Source organism: Uloborus diversus, chromosome 5 (genome assembly GCF_026930045.1).
Source record: "Uloborus diversus isolate 005 chromosome 5, Udiv.v.3.1, whole genome shotgun sequence".
NCBI classification, from domain to species: Eukaryota; Metazoa; Arthropoda; class Arachnida; order Araneae; family Uloboridae; genus Uloborus; species Uloborus diversus.
Window position 1 is genome coordinate 184,898,573 of NC_072735.1, and position 23,371 is coordinate 184,921,943.

Consider the following 23,371-nt stretch of genomic DNA (forward strand, 5'->3'; position numbering starts at 1 on the left):
ATAAAAAAGTCAATTAAAAAAAGTGTATGTCTTTCAAGATATTTCTGGAGGATTTAGAGAAAGGAGGTATCGGGTAGTAGTGCAATGGCAAGAAGAAAAGTTCTGAAATATGATGACACTGCACTATCTGATCCTGATCTCTCTTCATTTCGATTGCAATGAGATACCAAAAAGGTATTGAAATTTTGACCGATATCGAAATTGCCATTTGCACATGTATGACTCGAAAACGAGTCGAATTGAAACGATCTGGAATTGTAAATTTAATTTGCATACTAGAAGACAAAAGATTGCTGATAACGAGAATAATTACACACTGACTAAAAATCAAGATTATGTAAATTTTATTTGTTTGAAACAAACCGCATTACTTTCCGATCACTCTGATAAAATCATATGGCCAAAATTTTCGGAACAGAAATTATTGATTTCTTCAACGAACCTTTGATAACTTTAAAAACACTTCACACCATGTTGACCACATAGGAAAATTTTTTCAAATATTTACATATAAAAATATTTACTCATGCCTTTTAAATTGCGTTCATTTTTTTTTTTCTTAAATCCATAACGGTGATGCCAATGGAAGTTTTCGAAAATTTTGATCGTCAAAAATCATTTAACGTTTTAGCTCATTACTCTGTACCTAAATCAAGATTTAATTAGTATTTCACTAATTGACGACAAGTGGAAGAGTTTAAAACTGATGAAATGCATTATAATTAGCTGCCGAAGATCGTATTAGCATCCATTTAACTCTTTTTATTTCAGTTGTACAAAAGGAACATATTTACCTCTCAACTTCTTCGCCACTTCCACTTCTGAAAAAAAAGTAAAAGTTGTTTTTTCGGCTTTACTTTCTGTTTTTGTCCTCTACAGAAGATTTTGGCTGATTTATCAGTGAACGTGACTTTAATAATAAGAAATCAAGTAACTCGAGTTTGGACTAGATTCTTACGCAACTTGTTATCATGTGTAAGTTTATTCAGGTTCTTTTCTTTGTATTCTTTTAACAATCAAATTTTGTCGGGTTCGATTTCATTTTCTACTTTTTACTAAAGCGTATCCCAGGAAAAAGTTATATCTTCAGTGCAAGTGTTTTTAGAGTTATTAACATAATGCCCGAACTATTTCTCCCATCCTACTGTAAGAAATTTCTATTCATATTTTTCCTTTTTGCTATTTTCTAATTTCCTTAAAAAATAAACACCAAAAATCCTTGGTTTGAGTAGAGAGTCGTCTGTATGTTAAAATACTTTTCCTTTTGAAGATAAGTGTTATGTTAAAGTATGATAAGTTTTCCAATTAGTAACTAAGCAACTTGTTGCAAATAATAAGAAATTATGTATTTGCTATGATTTGTGATTATGGAGGGTTGGCTGCATGACTTATAATTATCGACTTAAAAAATTGACAAAAGCAATTTTTGAGTTATCTAATTTATTTTACAGAAAAAAATCGCAATCCCAAATTTACTTGTTTATTTTAAAAAGCCTAAAAAACTTACATTTTTTGATCATATGTTGTTTTACAGAATATATTCATTCATTTCAACGGTATAAAGTAAGTATGGTGCATTGCTTCATGTAATTTTTATAATAGTTGATAATAGCAAGAAAAGCAAGCATTTAATTGAGTCTTTAATAGTGCATTCTCCAAACATTAAGCATTATATACTGGATGCCTAGCGTTGATGTCAATGTTAGCAAGGTAGAAATTAGGGTGATTCAAAAAATTTTTTTAAAGGTAGCTCAAGCGAATCCAGTTTGCATCAATTCACTTAGGACTGAACTATTTCAAAATACTACCGCAAATATATAGCTTTATAAAATTGCTATTTTCTGTATACATTGGGCCAGAAAATATATTTTGTAAATTAAAAAAGAATTGTTTGATCTTGAGCAATGCTGCTTAGTTGATGAAGTATTGTGTTATGATCAGGAAACGGGGGGGGGGGGGGGGGATTGGGTCCCCTAAGAGTGAGCTAACCTTGACTCTAAAAAAAATCAGCCGAAGGGACACAGTTTTCGGGGGGGGGGGATACAGGATGCACAGGTTTGAGGGCAGGGGAAAAAAAGAGGATACGCTCTGCACAGGCTTGAATGTTTCAAGAAAAACATAGGGTGCACAAAAAAAAAAAAAGACCGACAGGTTTGTGGCAGCAAAAAGAAAAAGAAAGCGCACAGTTTCGAGCATGATAACTAACTTATCAAAATGCGAGAAAGACTGATTCCTGGAAGTTGAATCGGTTCTAATGCGTGTTTAACAAGCAGAAATAATACAACGTACCGGAGGTTTGGCTGTCATTTATGATAGCATTAAGTTGATATGTAAACTTCTTCAAAATAGATTAATAATTTATTAGCCATTAAAAAAAATAACATAAATGAAGGAAAACCCTCGCCCATCCGGCCTAACACCCAACTGATATATTGAACCGGGGCACTGGAATGACCCTTTAAGCACAACAAAAAATATCACAAATTACTAAACAATAAAATATCGCAAATATTCACAAAGTGAAATACGAAAATTCACGTTTTGTCTCAAATTCGGGCAAGATTATGTTTGGAGTCGCCTCCGTTGAGACGTGATAACCGTGTTCAGAGTCTGTTATATCTTTGATTGTGGGAGATGAGATATGGCATACATCCCAATCAATCATGTCGAAATATTCGAAAGCATCGAAGTTAAAATTTTCAGGAACTTTAAAACTACATATTGGTCCGCTTGGGCTATGAAGTTTTGGCTTTCATAACCCGTCGCAGGCCCAATTCACGTACGTGTGACCAATGATCCGTTATCATCGCTATGAGAATATTTTTTGGATGAGCAAAGAAGGCATTGTGATCAATGACAGGGTCAATGTTTTTTTTTTTTTTTTTTTTTTTGTGTTTTAGACTAAGATATTGTGCTGGTACCTGAAGAGTAAGGTATCAGTCCTGACAAGCATCTGGTGAAGCTGACTATATCCATCTTTGCATGACTTTGGGCTTTCACAACAAACCATGTTAGTGCATACACACAAATGATGAGTTTAACAAGAGTTTTCGAATTTTCCGGTGGTTCCAGCGCGCTAACGTATAATCTAAGAATTCTATTGGCTGTAGTAAGCCATTGCGAGTGATTTAAGCAACCAGGGTTTCGATTTGCTATAGTAAGGCTCAGGGGGGTGTTTCACTATTTGACCGAGTATGGAGTACCAATTCTGTTTTAAGAAGAATCACTGACACAAACATGATGAATTTTGAACTCATTGAAATAGTAGATAGACCTCCATTTCCATATAAAAGTTTAAAAAAAAAAAAAATCCTGCTGAAATTTAATGATGCATTATTTGAAAGATTTTGTTTGTGCCAAATATTTTACAAAAAAGTTATTTTTAAACTTAAAAATAAACAAATAAATAAAAGGTATGAAGAATCAAGTTGGAATTAAAACAAATTATAGTTCTAGTCCGCCAAACATATAATTTTTAAAAGCAAATGTGTAGGAATGTTGTAGACATTTGTTTCTGCATTACAAGGAGTCTTTTTCAGCACATATAATATGAGCTAATGAATGTAAAGACATGCGACAAAAAAAAAAAAAAACGACTTTTGTCGGATGTCTTTAAATCTATGCTCACATTTTGTGCATTGAAAAGGCATTCCTTGTAAAATAATGCCAAAACAAGTGCCTGCAGTGTTCGTGCACATTTGTGGTTTTAACTTTGTTTTATTTGCTTTTATTTTTTAAGCAAAGGTATTTTTATATTTCTTATAAATAATTTTTGTTTGTAGCAAAAATCCATTTAATAATATAAAAATTTCATATTTTCTATACTTACCTTTTTTGTCCCATTTTTGATAAATAAGTTCTATTAACTTTGGGGACATTAAAATAAAGATTTACTCTAATGAAGCATAACAAACTTCATTATTCTCAAACTTTAAATCGTAAATGATTGCAGTATATTATATGCTTTCACTTTTTTATTAATTGTAAAATCTGCCTTGTACGATATTCAATTTTTAACAACTACTCAGTATTTGCTGAGTACCGACTAGGTACTCAGCAAATTGGCCGAGTATCGAGTAGTAACTGAGTATTTGGTACGTTTCTAGTCACTTTATCTATAACTTTTTGGGGGAAACTTTGAGTTGTCTGGGGTCGTGATAATCAAAGAAAAAAAATGCTGCCAAACAGGAGGGTTTTGCCCTGTGTCTGTTTCTTCATATTTCCAATGTAAACAATGCAAAAAGTGCAACTTAATTTATTTTTAGCATGCGGAAAAAGTATCCCCTTTACCAAATTATTGGAAAATAGCTACGTTCAAGTTTTAGGGGCTTTGGTAATAAAGGTTATGCTGTATTATCTTTCATATTTTTCACCTGTGTTTAGATAAATTGTTCTAAGACTTTATTTAAATTTTTTGTATTTTTCCAGTGAATGAAAATGTGCAGGTGTACTTGCCTTGGGCTCTAACAACTGCTGCCCTTGGTACTGCTTTATATGCATTGTTTGTGCTGAAGAAGAAAGGTTCAAGAGTAAATAAGAAAATACAACAAGATAACAACAAAGTAGTTCATTCTGTTGACATTGAAGATGTTGGGAAAAAAGCAGTTTTCTGCAGGTGTTGGAAATCTGAAAAGGTAAAATTATATGAAACTTTTTGCTTGATGTAAGACTCGTTTAAAAAAAAACTAAGAATCAAAATTTATTGTTAGTAGTCGGTGGCGGTGTTGGAACTGAAAATAGAGAATTTGAATAATAGAATATTCTCAAAGTTTTGTGTTCATGTTTAATTACTAATGTTGTTTATTTAATGTTTATGTAAATTAACCTTGTTCGATTTTTCTAATGGCTTTACTTTTGGTGTGGCAACAGTGTTGCCTAATGTATAAAACTGCCAGTGTTGTGGTAGTCAGGACTTGGTTTTCATTTTCTTCACGCGTATGTAAACTAACCATGCTTTTAATTTGTTTTTAATAAATAGTTTTGTTGAAGTTTAGCATTGTCTCTCTAGTTTAAATTCAGCAAAATAATGATGAAGTAAGAATCAAGGACATTGAATCAAATGTCCCGTACCTGCAACAAGTTAAATATGTTTAGAGTTAACAGGCGGCTTGTGCCTTAAAAAAGTGAGGGGGCCAGATCATGGGTGCACTCGCATTCCCCCTCCCCTGGTTTTTGAAAAAAAAAGTTAAAATTTTTAAACATAATTTTTCAATATTTAAACTTTCTTGAAATAATTATTTGTATTAAATAAATGGAATTAAATTCATTTTAAACACAGGACGAGCTACATAATACTTAAACTACTAAGTAAATCACGAAAGATATTAATATCATGTTTATATCCATGATTGCCAGCAGGGTGGTACACTTTCACCCCCTGCCTTTCAAAAATAAATTTTAATTAATCAGATAGGGAAAAGCTGAAAAGTATATCACGAAAATTATTAATATCACGTTTTTGTCCAGTACACTTTCCTGAGCTGCAGTATGCCTCCCTTGCAGCACTGGTAAAGGGCTATAAGGGGGGCACTTTCACCTTCCTTGCTTTCACCCCCTGGCTTTTCAAAATAAATAAATAAATAAATTTTAGAAAGCAATTTTTATCCAATATTTTTAATATTTATATCATTTTTGATCTTTTAATAACTTATTATTTTGAATGAGTAAAATTAATATTATTTTAAGCAAGGTCAAGTTATATAAGTGCAAAAATATTGTGATCAGAGAAATATGTAAAAATTATAAGTTAATTAACTTAAATAAAGATGAAAATGCATCACAGTATTCGCTTTAAAATAAATAAAATAAAAATAAATGAACAAAATTTTAAAAAACTAAAAATATCTGCCGCTGCCCATGGGCCAGATTCAGAAATTTTATGCTGACAAAGAATTTTTAAACTATTTTTATTTTCTTCAAATTTTTGATAATTGTCACATTTTCTTTAAAATTACATGAGCAGCAATTTGAAACAACTAATAATTTCTGTGTAACAATGGGAAGATATTTTATAAATTAAAAAAAAAAATCTCGAAACTATATGCACAAACATACATACAACACACAACAGTGGCGCAACTAAAAAATAATTTTTAAGGGAAGGAGGAGGCACAATAGGGAAAAGAAAAAGAATCTCATCAATTCGATTGATTTGATTTGCTCATCAAATCTCTCAATTTTGAAACTTGTAGCTTTAAAAATGCAATTTTAGACAGTCTTTGGTGATGTCAGGGGAAAGAATGGTACAGGGGACTCCGCTGAAATTTGTAGAATTGAAGCTCTGAAATGCGATTATAGGCCATATTTATTGACTTTAGGTTAAGAGATGGAGCTCCGGGACTCTCCCCGTTTGTTTTTTATCTCTCTCTCTTTTTGAAAAATAAATAGAAATTAATTCCTCTCTCCCCCCCCCCCCCAATGTTTCGAAATTGCAGTTCCAAAAACGCAATTATCGACAACCTATGAAGGTTTTAACGGGAAGGGGTTCTGGTGCTCTCCCCTGGATTTTTTTTTTCTTTTTCCAAAATTGAAGTCCTAAAGTCGACCTGACGAAAAAAAAGAAATCTTCATATAATCCGCGACAGCGTATAATACGATGCAAAAAAATGAAGTTTTGATTTAACATATAATTTTAGCAACTAAATTAAAAAATGTAAAAAGTAATAATTTTTAAGGCATATTCAAAACTAATACAAAAAATAATCTACAAAATAATGATTTCTTCTCTGAATTTTCATTACAGTACACTAATTACTAGAAGACAAAGAGTCAAGAAATGATTAAACGGTCCAATCTTGTGCAAATGAAGGTTTCTTTCTTTACTGTATATTGTTTAGTTTACATTACCTGAATCGAGTAAGAAGAACATTCAAGCTATGAAAAATAAACAACATACAGGCAGGGTAACGGTCTCGAGGGAATTCTGCTGTAAATATTGAGGTTTAATGCATTGGTGTAGAGAAAAAAAAAGATAATCCGCGGCAGCATATAATCTGCACCTCATTAGTTTTTCATTTTTTTAATCGATAATCCGCGTATTATAAACAAGAAAATACAGTACAATCCATTTTTATTAATTTCAAGCACTTGCGCACAAAAAAAAAGGGAGAAATAAATAAAAAGTTATAAATTATTGTCTGAAAAAGTGAGGGGGCTCGGGCCCCTTCCAGGAGCCCAGATTAATTAATGAGTAATGATATTTTAATTTAAAAAAAGAAAGCACATTTGTGAAGAATACTTAAGTGCACATGCAGAAAGCAACCCCCCCCCCCCCCCCCCGGAACTTTCGGAAGTAAACACACTACACATTAACTAATTTTGTGTACATGAAAAGGACGAAGTTCATCTTGTTAGAAAACTATAAAATGCTTCAAATTAAACATTTTTATTCTTAACTGAATTTCAAATAGAATTTTACTTCCATTGCTCAAAATAATAATGGAAGAATGAAGAGCTCTGAAAAATAAACAGAATATATAATGAAAAAAATTAATTCAAAGGGAAAAAAGCGTAAATATATGTTTGGAAAAAAAAGAAATATTTAACTGTGTCAATTCCCCCCCCCCTTTTTTTTTGCGTGCGTGCAGGGGGAGAGGGGGTCCGCGAAGTTTGTAATTTTTTTCGGAGGGGGTCCGCGGAGGTCTGAAGTTTGGGAACCTCTGTAGTAAGGCATTGAATTCGTAACAAAAAGGGGACCTCAGTTTAAAGCCTGCTGGTAAACGATCCTCCATGAATGCTAATGGTGGGTGGTACATGTTAAATCTGTCATGGCTCGAGATGTTACTTGGATCCACTATTACCCCTGGGCGAGCCATAAGAAAAATATGGAGTTACTGGGGTAGTTGAGTTATCCGCTTGTCGAGTTACCAAAGTTTCATTGTATAATAGGTTTAAAAAATAATACAGAAAAATATTCTGGTAACTTTTTAGCTTTTGTTGTAATAATATTGTTCATTATTTATCCTTATTTTTCGTTTAGGGCTTTTTTTGTCATAACTTTTAAATTTATTGTTTGATTTTTAAATTATTTTAATTTGAGTTGGTGTGTTGGTAGGAAAAGCTCAAAATAAAATAATATGCTAATCAAACAGTAAATTAAAAAGTTATGGCCAAAAAAGTTCATGTTACGGACTCTACATAAATGTCTAAATTACCGTGAAATGACCCTTTAAAAAATTTTTTCCTACAGATATTGATTGTGGAGGCAATTAATAAATAGGCGTGTATAAAATCAACTATGCAATGAGAAAATATAATTGTTGTTGTTAAATACAGGTTGAGATATTAAACAGGAGAGATATGGAAGCAGCTTTTTGACTAAATATATATATAAGTTGTAATAGTATAATAATGTCTACAATTGCACCCCTTTACAGCACAGTTGTACATAGCAGAATTAAAGGTATAACATAATAGCTTAAATTCTTCTTCACAGTTTTGTAACTTTTATTAAGCTTTTTTTTGTAGAATTACAGCTATAACAGAAATTTTGTCTGGTTCCTTCAACTTCTGTATCAACAGGCACGAATGTATCTTAATCCTCAAATATTATATATACAAAAATGACTTTGTTTTGTTACCTTTTCATGCCTTAACTACCCAACCAATTATACTGAAATTTCGTATACACGTTGTCATGGGTGCCAGGGTGAACATAGGGTACCTTTCATTTAGAAGAAAAGTATTCCATGATTTTTCTTCCAATTTTAAAGAAAATCATAAATTTGTGAATACCTCATCGAAAAAGAGTCATATTTGTACCATTTTTGCAGCATGTTGAAGCTCTTAAAAAGCTGCGCAAAGTGAACTTTACCCAAAGTTCGAGGGGGGTTGTTCGAACACCTCCTAATTCGGCATTTTAAGTTGATATCATAACCTGAAATGAGGCTTATCTTGTATTTTTTGATTTTCTTGCCAAGTGTTTTCACCAAAACAATGAGAAATATTTTCATACTAGGAGTATAAAACAAGACTTATCTTGTTTTGGAGAGTTATATTGTGTTTTCGCCAAGACAGGTAGTCATTTTGTCGCCAAAATGATACATTTTGCTTAAAACAAATGCATGAATAATTGTTTTTAGAATTAAATCCACGAGTGGTTCAAACTGTTTTTATCTCTAATTCATTACAGTATGTGCATTAGATGTAATGTAATTTTGCATTGAATCACAGCCATTTTAGAAACTGAAAATAGCAAAAAAAAAAAAAAAAATACATAGGTTAGTCTTGCTCCAGATAAAAAATAATTTGACTGGAATTTCTCTAATAGACTAGTACATGCCTGCAGTTTCGACGTTTTAAAGAAAGGAAGGTCTTCAATTTAATTAAACTTTTTTTAAAAAAGTATAAACATATATATCAACATCAACGCCTTTTTTTACTTCTTGGACATTACGTATTACTCAGCCAAGCCTGAACTTCGGGGCTAATACTCTTGGCAATTTTTCCAGTTATTGCAAAGTGTTTTGACGCCAAAGACTACTAATGTTATACTGCTATGTTGATGTATGAAAAACCGATCATTTTCCGAAATTTCCCAACTCAAGTCTCAACTGTCGAATTAAATGCCCAGAAAAACTTTGGAACATGCTAAAGATTTTTTGAAACTTTCAAGGGATTCCAAACGGTCAAACTTGAAACTTTCGATATAATATAAAATATTCTGGTAACAAAGTATAGAAAGCCAATACCCCCTCCCCCCCCCCTCTTCAGTTGCCGTCAAAAAATCAAACAAAAGATTTATTTTTGCCAAGAACCCAAATACGTGCTGAATATTTGCTCTTTTTAAAAGTTGTATACCTTATGAATTTGAATATGCAAATATTTTACGCTGTATCATGAACTTAGCAAGTTTCGGGCGAATGCACGGTAAAGTGGTCCTTTGGCGAAGACCAGCATATATCTATGTAGGAGGTGTTGATATCTGGTTTCGGAGTACTTAGTTGCTTTTAATGAAAGTTTGACATTTACAATATAATGACATTTTTTATTTATTTAGAGGGCAGCGTTAGGATAACAAGTTCGTGACGAAAAATTTGAAAATTTTGGCACCCTGGCCATTTTTAAAAGTTGCATTAAAAGGGCAAAAAAAAAAAAAAATCAAAATAAATTATTGTAGAAAGAACATGAAATACTGTATTAAAGTTTAAAACAATCTGCCAAATAAATAAAACAGAACATTCAAATAACATTTAAAAAATCATTTAAAATGTACGTTAGTCCGCTAAGTCCGTTTTTTGTCTCCAGTCTCGCCAAGCGACCTGTTTAGGGCATTGTTGAATTAAATTAAATTTTTGTGAAACATTTATTTTTATTTTATTTTTTTGTGTGTTTATGTGTGTTTTTATAGAATAATGATGCTAATAAGGATATTGTGAGACTAATGTCCTTAGTCTAATGGTGACAATGGGGAACATTGTTCTTATTTTGAAGGGTTTTTAATTTATCTATTAGAACTTTTCTGGTAAAGATTTTTATAACTATTCCTGATGATATTTTCGAGAGAGGTCATTGTTATTTGAAAAGGCTGATGTCGTTATTTTAATGAGGATATTAAGGAAGGTTTTCTTTCTCCAATGAAAAGTTTTATGTACAGTCAAACCTTGATATCTCGAAACCCTTGATGTCTCGCAACAAAAGTTTTCCCCAGAATTTTCTATAAAAACTCCTATGTATTTTCCATAGTTATCTCGAAATTTATTTTTCGAAACCCTTGATATGTCGAAATTTTTGCACAGAAGCAAGTTTCAACTGTCGTTTTGCTTTGGCAATTTTTGTAGTAAAACCTAGTTCCATGGAGAATTGCTTAACGTTTTTCATCCCTTTCCTTGGAAATTTTGTGAATTGAGGGATTGGGGCAAGATAATAGGGGAGTGTTGGTATGAAAGGCGTGCTGGGTTTTCCCCAGAGTTTAGAATCTTTGTGCATTTCTCTCGAACATGTTGTTCATTTTGAGGAAAGGGGTTCGATTTTTCGTTCGCCAGTTTTCAAGCGAAAGCGGAAAATGCGTTCCTCATTTCCATTTCAGCTTTTTTAACTCCTACAAAATGACTGCTGTGAACTTTTTGAATGTGAGGTTACTGGGAAAAGATAAAATTATTTTTAAATTTTTAGGTGAAAAAAACCAAGTTGAAATTGTTGTTCATTTCAAAATCTCATCCTTTGCACTTTCGAAAGTTAGAAAATTTCAAATCTAGTGAAATATTGAAGACTACTTTATTGATCATTCATAATTCAAAGTGGTCCCATAGTACATATATAAATGCATATAGCGTACGTGTGTAAATGTGAGAGTTACTAGTGTAATTTTTTAAAAACCTTGATAACTTGATATCTCGAAATTTTTTCCCGTCCCGAGAGATTTGAGACATCGAGGTTGTACTGTATTGTTTTCATTTAAATGGAAATTTTTAGAAACTGCTCTGCTTACTCTGATTTTATCAGGAGTTTAACTCTGATATGTTTTGAACGGGACCGTTGACGCTATTTACTGACTTAGAAACTGTTGACTTCTTTTTGATGGTTATTTTAAAAGTTTGATATTCTCACTCTAAAAGGTCATTTTAGGGTTTAAATTCAAATTAGGATTTGTAGTGACTGCTGATGTGATGTTGGGAGTGCTACCTTTGCAATTTTAGGTGTATTCCTCCTTATTTATTCAGGATGAGATGAAGCACGTGATCTCCGTTCCTTACTCGGGCAAAAAAGTTATGCAGCAATTTGCATAGCCGGCGTAGTGGTGAGCACCATCTGACAAAGATCGGGGTTTAAGGGAAAGGTTGACTACAATAAAAAACTGTTGACCTTATTCAAATGGATTTTTTTTTTTTTTTAAGAATTGCCCATGCAAACTTCTTTTTTACTCCTATTAGAGATGAGTTCGGGCTCATTTTTGAAAGCCCGGGCCCGAAAACTTGTAACCAAACCTGCTCAAGTCCGGGTGATATTGTCTCGGACCAAAATCCGAGCCCCCGATGGAAACTTTCTTGTATCAAAAACTAAGCCTTCTACAGTCTGATATGATTTCTCTGTTAATAAAAAATGTTATGTCAAATGTTCTTCATTAACAGAAGTTTCTAAATTTTCTCAAAATGCTCCACTTCAAATGCATTACTGTATGACATGTTGCAATAGTAATCGCAAAAAAAACTATTAATAAGTGTTAATTTATTTTCTGGGTTTTTTTTTGAGGAATCACGATTGCTTATTGCTCTCACTTGACTGTTTTGATGTCCTTTGATTTTATTTTCCCACCCCCACTCTCGGCAACCATCACCGTCGACCGGGTCCTCACGATGCTGCTCCTATAGCGAAAACCGTCACCAGGTTTCGTCAATATCCTACACTTACACGCACCTACACACACGTACATATATACACCTACACACAGACATACACCTACACACATACATACACCTACACACAAACACATACACACAACTACCCACACACTCATGCCTGCACACAGACACAAACACATATGCCTACACACACATACACATACCCCCCACACACATACACACAACTACCCACACACACATACCCTCCACACACAAACACACACGCTTACATATACACACACACTCGTGATTGCGAAAAACATAATTTGAATTCAAGATGACAAAATTCAAATTAAATTTTTTTTTTTTTTTTGGTTTAATTTTCACATTGATTGAACTTGGTTTAAATGTTCCTTTCATTTTCTCACAGTAGAAAAGTGTTTATTTGCTTTGAATTTGTTTGGCGGTCGACGATTGAATACCTTTGCTTGAGTTCGAGCCTGCCGGAGCATGAAACTTATTTTGGGTTCTAGAGCCCGAGCCCGCTTCGGGCCCATTTCATCTCTAACTCCTATACAATTTTTCTGATTTGTATTACGTAGTTTTTTTTCTTGACTATTTGACCTCTGTCTGTGTTGGCCATTAACCTGCATCGATCGACAAAATCTACATCAACGCCAGCGAAGCTGCGAGTAAAAAGCTAGTAGGGGAACATAGGGCAAAGTGAAAAGGTGAAATATTTTCTCTGTTTTTGGCTCCACCTATCTGGTATTATTTTAACTATGTAGTACCTTATGAGGCAGTGAGAAGCAAAGGGATGTAAGTGGAAGTTTTGAGTAAAACGCATATTAAGATAACATCTTAGGCAGGCTTTGATTGAAATTTTTTTTGAAATCATGCTGTATAGCAGAAACTAACAGGGCTACTAGCACCATCTCTTGCTCCAAGACAGAGGAGAGGTTCACCTACCATTTTTACTGGTTATCTCCAAATTTTTAATTTTGCCACTTATATCCCTTTGCTTCTCACTGCCTCGTATGTAGTCTATTTCAGTCAGGAAAAAAAATACCGCCGTAGATTAAAGCATTTGGTGATACAGGCAACTTTTTAAAAATGATATGGAAGGGGCCAGAGAGGACCTGGGTCCTCTCACTTATTTCAGGCAATAATTTATACTTTTTATTTATTTTTCTTTTTTTTTTCATGCATAAGTGCTTTCGAAATTATTTAAAAAAAAGATTTGTGCCGTATTTTCCCGCGTACCACCCGCAGATTATCTGTTATAAAAGTAAAACTGATGAGGTGTGGATTATAGGCTGTCACGGATTATCTGCGTTTTTCCTCCTCAACACCAACGCATTGAACTGCAATATTTACAGCAGGATTCGCAGAGACCGTTACCCTGTCAGTATGTTGTATATTTTACATAGCTTGAATGTTCTTACACAATTCAGGCTATGTAAAATGAACAACATACATTAAAGGAAGAAGCCTTCATGTGCACAAGATTAGACCGTTTGCTCCTTTCTCTCTCTCTCTATCTTCAAGTAATTAGCATACTAAAATGACAATTTAGAGAAGAAATCATTATTTTTTAGAATATTTTTATATTAGTTTCGAATGTACCTTAAAAGTAAAAACTTCTTCACGTTTTTAATTTAGTTGCTAAAGTTGTATGTTAAATCAAAATTCATTTTTTAATCATATTATCCACACATTATACAAAGATTTTTTTTTCTTCAAGCCAATTTTAGGGCTTCAATTTTGAAAAAAAAAAAATCTAGGGGAGAGCTAAAGAACCCTTCCCGTAGAAATCTTCAATGTTCGTCTACAATTGCGTTTTGGGAACTGCAATTTCAAAAAAATAGAGACAGAGTCCCCTGTACCGTTCTTTCCCCCTAACATCACCAAAGACCGTTTAAAAATACGTTTTAAAAACTAAAAGTTTCAAAACAGAGATTTGATGAGCAAATCAAATCAATCAAATTGATGAGATTTTTTTTGCTATTGTGGTCACCCCCCCCCCCCCCCATCCTTTCCCATTTAAAAATTATTTTCATGTTGCGCCACTGTTATGTGTTGTGTTGTTTGTACGTGTGTGCATGTATCGTTACAAGATTTTTTTTTAATTCAAAAAATGTCTTCCCATTGTTATGCAGAAATTATTACTCGTTTTAAATTACTGCTCATGTAGTTTTAAAGAAAATGTGACTAGTTATCAATAATATGAAGAAAATAAAAAGAGTTTGATATATTTTTTAATTGTCTGCATACAAATTCTGAATCTGACCCAAGGGCACCGGCAGATTCATATGCAAAAGGGTACACCAGGGTTGCAAGACGTCCCGGATTTCAAGGGACAGACGTATTTTGAAAAATTGTCCCGGGTCTCAGGGAACATCTATACAGGACTGGGTTGGCAAGTTTCTGCCGAGGCGGTTAAAACCACTGGTAGAAACCGGTTAAAACCGGCATGGCAAAAACCACTTTCTGCCACTTTATGGCTGAAACTGGCAAAAACTCACAAAATAAAAAATTAATTCTTGGTATACAACTGAAAATGCATGGAAAAAATAATTAATTGTTAACCAAAGTACTGTAATTTTATTACAAAATTATCACAATTCAAAATCAAATGTTACATTGTTTGGACCCTGCAATGGCCTCTTAGAAAAGGTGGTTTCAAAAGTCAGGTTCTCAATTCACAACACACGAATGAGAAATTTTAGAATATTCTTAAAACAGAAGAGGTAGCAGACAATGCATCAAGGAGCAAGCAATGTTCGTGAAACTTTCATCTATTGTATAACTGGTCCACTGTGTATTAAACTGGGGTTGTGGTAAAAATTTGACTTGAAAAATAAGTTTTGAGAAATGGGGCCAATTTGTTTTGAAAAGCTGTGACATTAGGTACAAAATTTGGGCAAGTAAAATTCTGGCACTTTCTTCTTGAAGCACATGACATGATAATTTCAATCACAAACAATTTAGAGGAAGCTTATAAGTGAGCAAATTAGTCAGTTATGCCCCTTTAATTCTGTATGTCACTCCTGTTTCCTAAGCATCCCTGTATGATTTTTTATCCTTTATTAAATTAATCCAAATACTACGAGCCTCTGCAATTGGAAAGTTCCCTTTCTGAACTAAATCAAGGGCCCTAGCATGGGATTTTTTTTTATAAAATGATGAAATGATGTTTAATTTTTTAGTTTACTAAAACAAATATCATTTACTAATTACTTAACTTATTAAAGACATTTTTGAGTTTCTGCCGGTTTTTACCGGTTATAACCAGTTTCTGCCACTGGCACGGCAAAAACTAGTTTCTGCCGGTAGAAAGCCAACCCTGATACAGGATGGCTTAAAAGTCCCGTATTCTGACTAATAACAGTATTTTACAAAACAAGGCATTATTTTTACCGAAAATAATAACAAAACATGTGAAATAAAGAGCAAACAGAAAATCATGTGGCAGCAAATGCAAAAATTGTTATCGTTCTGATTTGGTTTGGATGTTTTTGTTTTGGAGGTAGGCCATGAGGCTTACTCATTCAGATTTCCTCATTGGCTGGTATGGCATTGAAAAACAAGTTTTGCTCCACAGTTCCTTGCATTCCTTTTTAAGATAAAGTAGCCACATTTAACAAGAAAATTGTTCGATTACACCGTTTCTCTTATTGCAAACTCAAGTAAGAAACTAATTAGCACCTGTTCCTATCAATGTCGATCTATATACTTTACATTGCTTTACTCTCTTAGATTGAGTTCCTCTAAAATTGTGCTCACCCATAAACATACTGAGAGGAATCTTCCGGAAGCTATAAAATCATGGAAAATACACCATAATCAGCAATTGCACTCAATCTTAAAAATATCCCCCCCCCCCTCTCACTCCTAAAAGCCTGTCCCCTACTTACTGTTCTTACATCTGACATCTGTGGGGTACACCCGCATGTAAATTAGTAAAGAAATTTATTTACTAGTTTTTAATTTATTTTTAATTTTTTTTAAATTTAGTTTATCTATTTTTAATTTATTTATTTTAAAGTAAATACTGAGATATAATTTTCATCTTTGTTATAGTTAATTAATTTATAATTTTTACATATTTTTGTGATCAAAATATTTTTGCACTTTTGTAATTTGGCCTTGCTTGAAATAAAATTAACTTTACTCATTCAAAATAATTAGTTATTAAAAGATTAAAAATAATATTTCTATTGAAAATATTAGATTAATATTGTTTTTTAAAATGTATTTATTTATTTTGAGAAGCCAGAAGGTGAAAGTGTCTCCCTTGCAGCACCGGTAAGGGGTTGCATTGTAAGAGGCGCATTGCAGCGCCAGAAAGCATGATGGACATAGTAATGAGATCTTTACTAATAATAAAGCTGTAAGTCTGTGTGTCTGGACTTAGGATCTCTGTTACGCGTATAGCGCCTAGACCTTTCGACTGATTTTCGTGAAATTTGGCACAAAATTAGTTCGTAGCATGGGGCTACGATTTTTGGAAAATTCGATTTTGTTCTGTTTCTATTCCAATTTTAAAAACATTTTACAGAGCAAATTATCATAACGAGGATGAACAACTTATCATAACGCGGACTAGCAAATTGCCATAACGTGAACGAGCAAACTACCATACGTGATCATGGGCGAGCAAATGAACATAGCAAATTGGCGAGAAATTCATCATATTGTAACGGATTCGGTGCGACTTCCACTTTCTTGAAATGAAGACACAGTTCTTGATAAAAACACAGGAGCTTTATTTACACTATGTACAGGAGAAATCGTTAACAACTGCTAAATTATTCATCAGCAATTAAGCAATTATCACACAACACCGTAAACTCAACGTTTACACACGTATTTACTTCCAAATACGAAAACAACACAGCGAAATGCCTCGCTATAAACAGAGCCAATACACTAACGAATTCTCAATCGAAACTAAACTGTTTATCCATCGCTAACGGCTTATATACACCGAAAGAAATCTCTCAAATATTCCAGAAAAGGCTACAACGTTCTACAACTACACTTTCATTGATAAAATCAGTGAATGAAATAAAAAAAAAAGAATAGGGGGTTGTATACTTTAGCCATATGTTAAGGGGTTGTATATTCATTACGGGAAACTATTTACAGGTTATGTTACTACAATAATTACTATTTACAGAATTCGTAACAATATGTTATTTTTAAATATAATGCAGGTGAACCAAATGACCTTTTAATTTTCTACTACGGGCAAAGCCGTGCGGGTACCACTAGTTAATAATATTCGTGATGTATTTTGTAGCTTTTTCCTATTTGATTAATTAAATTTTATTTTGAAAGTCAAGGAGTGAAAGTGCATCACCCTGCCGGCAATAACAGTCATCAACATGACATTAATATCTTTGGTGATTTACTTTGTAGTTTAAGTAATTTGTAGCTTGTCCTGTGTTTAAAATGAATTAAATTTTATTTATTTAACACAAATAATTATGTTTAAATAGTTTTAATATTAAAAAATATTTTAAAAAATTCTTTTCTTTTTCAAAAACTGGGGGGGGGGGGGGGGGCAGGAGGCGAGTGCACCCATGATTTGGCACCCTCACTTTTTTTAAGGCACAAGCCGCCACTGTTTATAGTGTATTATTTTGTTGTAAGTCACAAATAATTTTTATTACTTTAAAATGATAAAATTGTCATTATATATATATATATATATATATGACACACTTTTTCTTTCTTCTAGTTCCCATATTGTGATGGAAGTCACAACAAGCACAATGAAGATACTGGAGACAACGTTGGACCGTTGATTATTAAACAGAAGGAGCAATAAAAATACTTATTCATATAAATGGATCTTGGGCTGCTTTAGTTTTAATAGGTAAAATGATCTAGAGCATTGCAGATGTTTGACCTTCCTTTGGTGTTGGCCATGTTCCCCCCTAATGCTCTGCAACTCATAATTGAATTATTATACATCTATATGTATTGATGGAATATTTTCATGTTTTTTAATAAAATATTTTGTTACTCTTTGTTTTGCTTTTTTGTGACAAGGATGTTGTAAATAAAGATACTAAACTTTATGAACATTGTTTTTTAGTATTTTAATTTTTCATTAACCTCGGTTTGCAGAAGGGAAAGAAATGTCGCACATTTCGTTGCAACAACCGCAAGGTGGCGTATTTAAGCTCTAGAATTGCTAATTAAAGGTCAAATCCTGAAAAGTAATTTCGGCGTGCGATCGAATAATTTAACCAGCCACAAATCAGAAGCTTCACCGCTAGGACGACATTGGTTGCTTTTTTTTTTTTTTTTTAAAGGGGGGGGGGGGGGAGCTGTCGACCACCCTGTTTGGTTCCCTAGTCGGTCGTGCCGAAAGTGACAGCACTCCTATCGACTCGTTGATCACCTCTCAGTTAGTAGCTTAAGCCAATGTTCCGAAAGAGTTTTTACGCATTTAATTAAAGGCCTTTGACAAAGCAAATAAAGGACATTGAACACTATCGTTATTTATACGTTCAGAAAGTAGGAACAGTCGCACCGTGGCATTATCTACTGGCGCACCGAAACGCCGGGGTCGTCCGGATTGCATCGCTCGCACCCCCCCCCCCCTCTCTACGTATGGTTAGCGAGATCACATGGGTTTTTTTTTTCCCCAATCTCGCTGCATATTGGTCGTTTCCAAGCGGTAATTCTGTAAGTCACGCCATGTTTCTTACAGAATTACCGCTTGGGAATGGCCAGTATGCAATCCCGCCGTGTTTCAAGTTTTACTCTGTGATTGGAGCGTCTTCAGCTACTGAACAAGAGGGCTCACCAGAAAATACCGGTGACGTCATAACCTTATCCGAGGGGGGAGGGGAGTCCTATGTTGCAGACTGCGCCACTGAAATTTTAAGGGGGGTTGTTTTGATTAGTATTTTTCATTTTTTTGGGGAGTCTTCGCAATATTTAGAAAGAGTGCGCCTTTGCTCTTGGGGAGTGGGGGCATGGGGAACATGACCTCGCTGTGATCAAGGAATCATAATATGTGTTTACATATTTTCTGTATTGGTTATCTTTAGAGTCCCTATATGAAAACGTAGTTTTCAGAGTTGCGACAACAGCTACGCTCGGAAAACACAACCGGTTACAGGGGGAAGATAGGGTTGCCGCCGAGCTGCAAGATTGGCTCCTTGTTCGCTTTCGAGTTTCGTTAAGGCACGCTAGCTGAAACGGGTTCTGAAGGATGTAAAAGCACGCGGATTCGAAAATGCATGCAGTCAATAAATGAAACGCTCGATTTTGATTCAAACATTAAAAAAAGACAAAATGGCCCTATGTTAGCAAAATTAAGAGCAGATTTTTTTTCTTAAACCTTATTCTCTTAATACGATCAATTTTAAATTAATCAAAAGATTCCGAGACAACGAAAATTATATTATAATAATTGATTCAAAATGAATGAAAGAATAAAGACTGATTAAGAAAATTAAAATAAATAAATAAGCAACAAATAATGAACATAAAAAATTGCTTGTTTTTGCTACATTAAATTAAGCTTTATAAAGATTTTTGAACATAGAAATATTTCTTGTATTGATATCAAAAGCATTACTTATTTTTTTTCTATAAAAGGAAAAATATACACTTTTCTGATTTAAATGGAAGAAAGTTTAGCATTTGCTTAAAAATTCCGAAAGGAAATATATTCCTAGGATGCCCACCTACGGGGGGGGGGGGGGGGCGATGGGTGCTGTTAGGGGTGTGGCACCCATGTATATGCAAGGGAAAGTTTGAAAGAGTAATAAAAGAAATATGTAGAAGCTTAAAACAAGGTATCCTACCCAGGCCAGGATCTATACATTTTAGGCCTCCCTGCACCAAAATCTGTATAGACCCTCCCCAGGGGCCATCAGTGTATATTTGTAACGTTTAATAAGTCTTAGTGCTAGGTTTTTTCAATTTTTTTCTTTAATTTCAGAGGCCGTTGGACCCCTTAAGACGTGGGGCACCCCACACTGCGGGGATCCTATCTTGCCCCAACCCACTCCAAAAAAAAAAGAGATGAAGAACCTCTGAATATTTTAATGGTTTAGTGGGCACACCTAGTTAATAGATTAATTTGTATAAAGTTGAAAACTGAAATTATATTAATCAGAGGTCATTTTTATTTGAAACTAGATGCAGATAGAAATATTCAGAAATAAATTGGGAAGTTAAGGAGGGGGGGGGGTGTATTTTGACATATTTTTTCAACATTCTTATATGCATAAGAAACAGATGTCTCCATTATTTTATATTTATTTCTTGAAAGTACACTATCTATTATTTAAAATTTTCAACAATATTTTTATACCAAAACAATACTAGAATGAAAGGTAGTTAGATAGTAGACATTTTTTTAATGAAACAAAATTAAAACAATTCAGAGCACCAAAAAAGGACTTGTACTTATTTTGAATTTTACGACAAAGCAAAAACTAAAAATTGAAAACAATTTAGCATGAGGAAAACTCATTTATTTCATGCAAGTTTTCAGATCAATAGCATGATCTTATTGTTGTAATCTTGTTGTTGTTGTAAACAACATAGATCTCTGTGGTTCAATTTAATTTTTGGTGTTATTGTATCTATAAACTTTATTTAAAACACAAAATTTTCAGCATTTTCATTCGAAAAAGAAAACATTAGTTTAATTAAAAACTTCAGTCACTAATGGGCTAATCTTCAAAAAGTGCAACTTTGCTGTCACATGCCTTTTACAGTTAAAACAAAGGAATAATTTATTATTTTTTAATTTCAGCAAAAATATATCCATTTAAATCTGCCGACAGTTTTTTTTTTGTAATAATTTTTATTTATTTATTTTATTTTATTTTTTTTGGTTCGCAGCATGTGAATTCTCACCTCCATGTGTTAGAATTTAATTGATTCAAAATAAATAAAGAGATAAAAAAAGGTAAGAAAATGAAAATAAATAAATGAACGACAGATAATGCACATTAGAAATTGCTTGTTTTTGTTTCGGAAAGGCAAACGTTGTAAAGAGTTTTAAATCTAAAAATATTTCCTGTAACCATCTAAAATGCAATATCACGAATTAAAATGGTTTGCTATTAAAAAAAATGCTAATTAAAATTGCATGTTTAAGTTTACGCTGTACAATTTTCTGATTTAAATGTGATTAAGTTAAACATTAAATTAAAAATTTGAAAGAAAAATATGCAAAGGAAAATTTGAAAGCTCAATACTAGAAATAGGTAGATGGTCAAAACGAGGTAACAGCTCCCCCCCCCCCAAAAAAAAAAGAAAGAAAGAATACCAAGAACCTCTAAATATTTTAGTGGTTCAGTAGGCACTCTTGGTTAAAATATTATTTTGAATAAAGTTGAAAATTATTACTTTAATTTGATGTAGATAGAAATATTCAGAAATATATTGAGGAGTTGAGGGGGTGTAATTTGAAACATGACTTATTTTCAACTCATATGAATAAGAAACAAATGTATCTATCGTTATTTATTTATTTCTCTGCATCACATCATGCATCTATTACTTACATTTTGAACAATATTTTCAAATCAAAACAATATTATAAAGAAAAGAAAGTAGACAGTTTCTAAATGAAACAAAGAAAAAAAAAATCATTCCCAGCACCAGTAGAGGACTTGTACTTATTTTCAATGTTTGTGGAAAAGCAATGTTTACATTTAATTTTGACAGAGATTTTAAATACAACTTAGCATGAAGAAAACTCATTCATTCCATACTAACAGTTCAGGTCATTACCACATAAAGATTACAACAAAAGTCTCTAATGTTCAATTTATTTTTTGATGTGGTTACATCTGTAAACTTTAATACAAATATAGAATTTCTAACATTTTTACACACACACACACACAAAAAAAAAAAAAAAAAGAGAGAGAGAGAGAAAACAGAGACATTTTTCTCAATGAGGCAATTAAAATCAAATTCAGGGTACCAAAACAGAATTTGTAGTTTTTATAGATTTTGGGGCAAACTGTTATTGTCAATAACTGCTTAAGTAACAAAATAAGCAAAGATTAATCTTTGTGTTTTCTGAAATGCAACGTAACTTTAAAATATTTACATGTTCAAAATGTGGTTATTATTATCAAATTTTTAAAAATTCTTTACTCCAAAGTATCATTTCCTAAAACTAATAACTATGGACAAAACACAAGTTTAATCAAAAATTTCAGTTGTTTATAAGCATAGAAAAATAAAGAAAATAAATTTTGTTATAGGCTTTACTCCCATCTACTCAATTAGGGAGTTTCGATTAGACAGGGCAAAATATACTGATGCTTGTAATTTATTTTCTTTTATACTATTTGTGAAGTGAATGTTTGTGAAAAAAAAAAAAACCCTTGATTGAAATAAATTGAATTTTTGTTCAGATTTTTTCATATAGATTGCAATTCCATTCATTACCCTGTATCATGGATGGATGAACATGACCTACATTCCAACATGCTGAAAAATGCTTCCAGAATTTAGTCAGAAACAGAGAAGGTGCATTGACAGTCGGAAGTGGACTAAGATAACAGTTGCTACCTATCCTTTCCAAAATTGGAGTTATTTGCAGTTATTCAAATCCTGTCCTGTAGTTTAAGTGGGGAGAAAAATCTCTTCTTGAGAGGGGGGGGGGGATTTCTGGATAACTACACAAAGAGAATAAGCATCAATGAACTGTTCATTTAATGCTGAAATAAACAAACCTAAATATATCTTTCATAATTTTATGTATACCTAAATTTTTTAGCCTTGCATTGAATACCGAAAAATTTATTAAAAATCTAAATTGAAAACAATATTTTTACATGACAAACAAGCATAAACCTTAATGCATTTGTTTTACAAAACAAATTCAAAACTCTAAATTTAGAGACTCAAAACAGAATTCCAGCTATTTCTCAATTTCTGTTGCAAAATCATTGTTTGTTTTACCTCTTTACATTTCAATATTATTATACAAATGAATGATAATAAATATGATAATAGGCGTGACAAATCAGAAATACAGCACTGTTTGTATGAAGATCAAAATTTCATTTAATTACACTATTCAGCATTTGAAC

General features: G+C 32.8%; 1 protein-coding gene across 2 annotated transcripts; it reads left to right on the forward strand.

Moving 5' to 3' along the window:
• The first annotated feature begins 816 nt into the window (after nt 1–816).
• On the forward strand, nt 817–18,317 carry LOC129222640 (CDGSH iron-sulfur domain-containing protein 1-like). Of its 2 annotated transcripts, none has more exons than XM_054857171.1 (3): nt 817–975; nt 4,429–4,634; nt 18,025–18,317. In XM_054857171.1, exons 1-3 carry the CDS (start codon nt 972–974, stop codon nt 18,112–18,114), a joined length of 300 nt encoding a protein of 99 aa, XP_054713146.1. In that variant the 5' UTR covers nt 817–971; the 3' UTR covers nt 18,115–18,317. The 2 variants fall into 2 exon arrangements, with proteins under 2 accessions (XP_054713146.1, XP_054713145.1); XM_054857170.1 differs by lacking the exon at nt 817–975 and adding an exon at nt 1,014–1,146.
• Nucleotides 18,318–23,371: the final 5,054 nt, after the last annotated feature.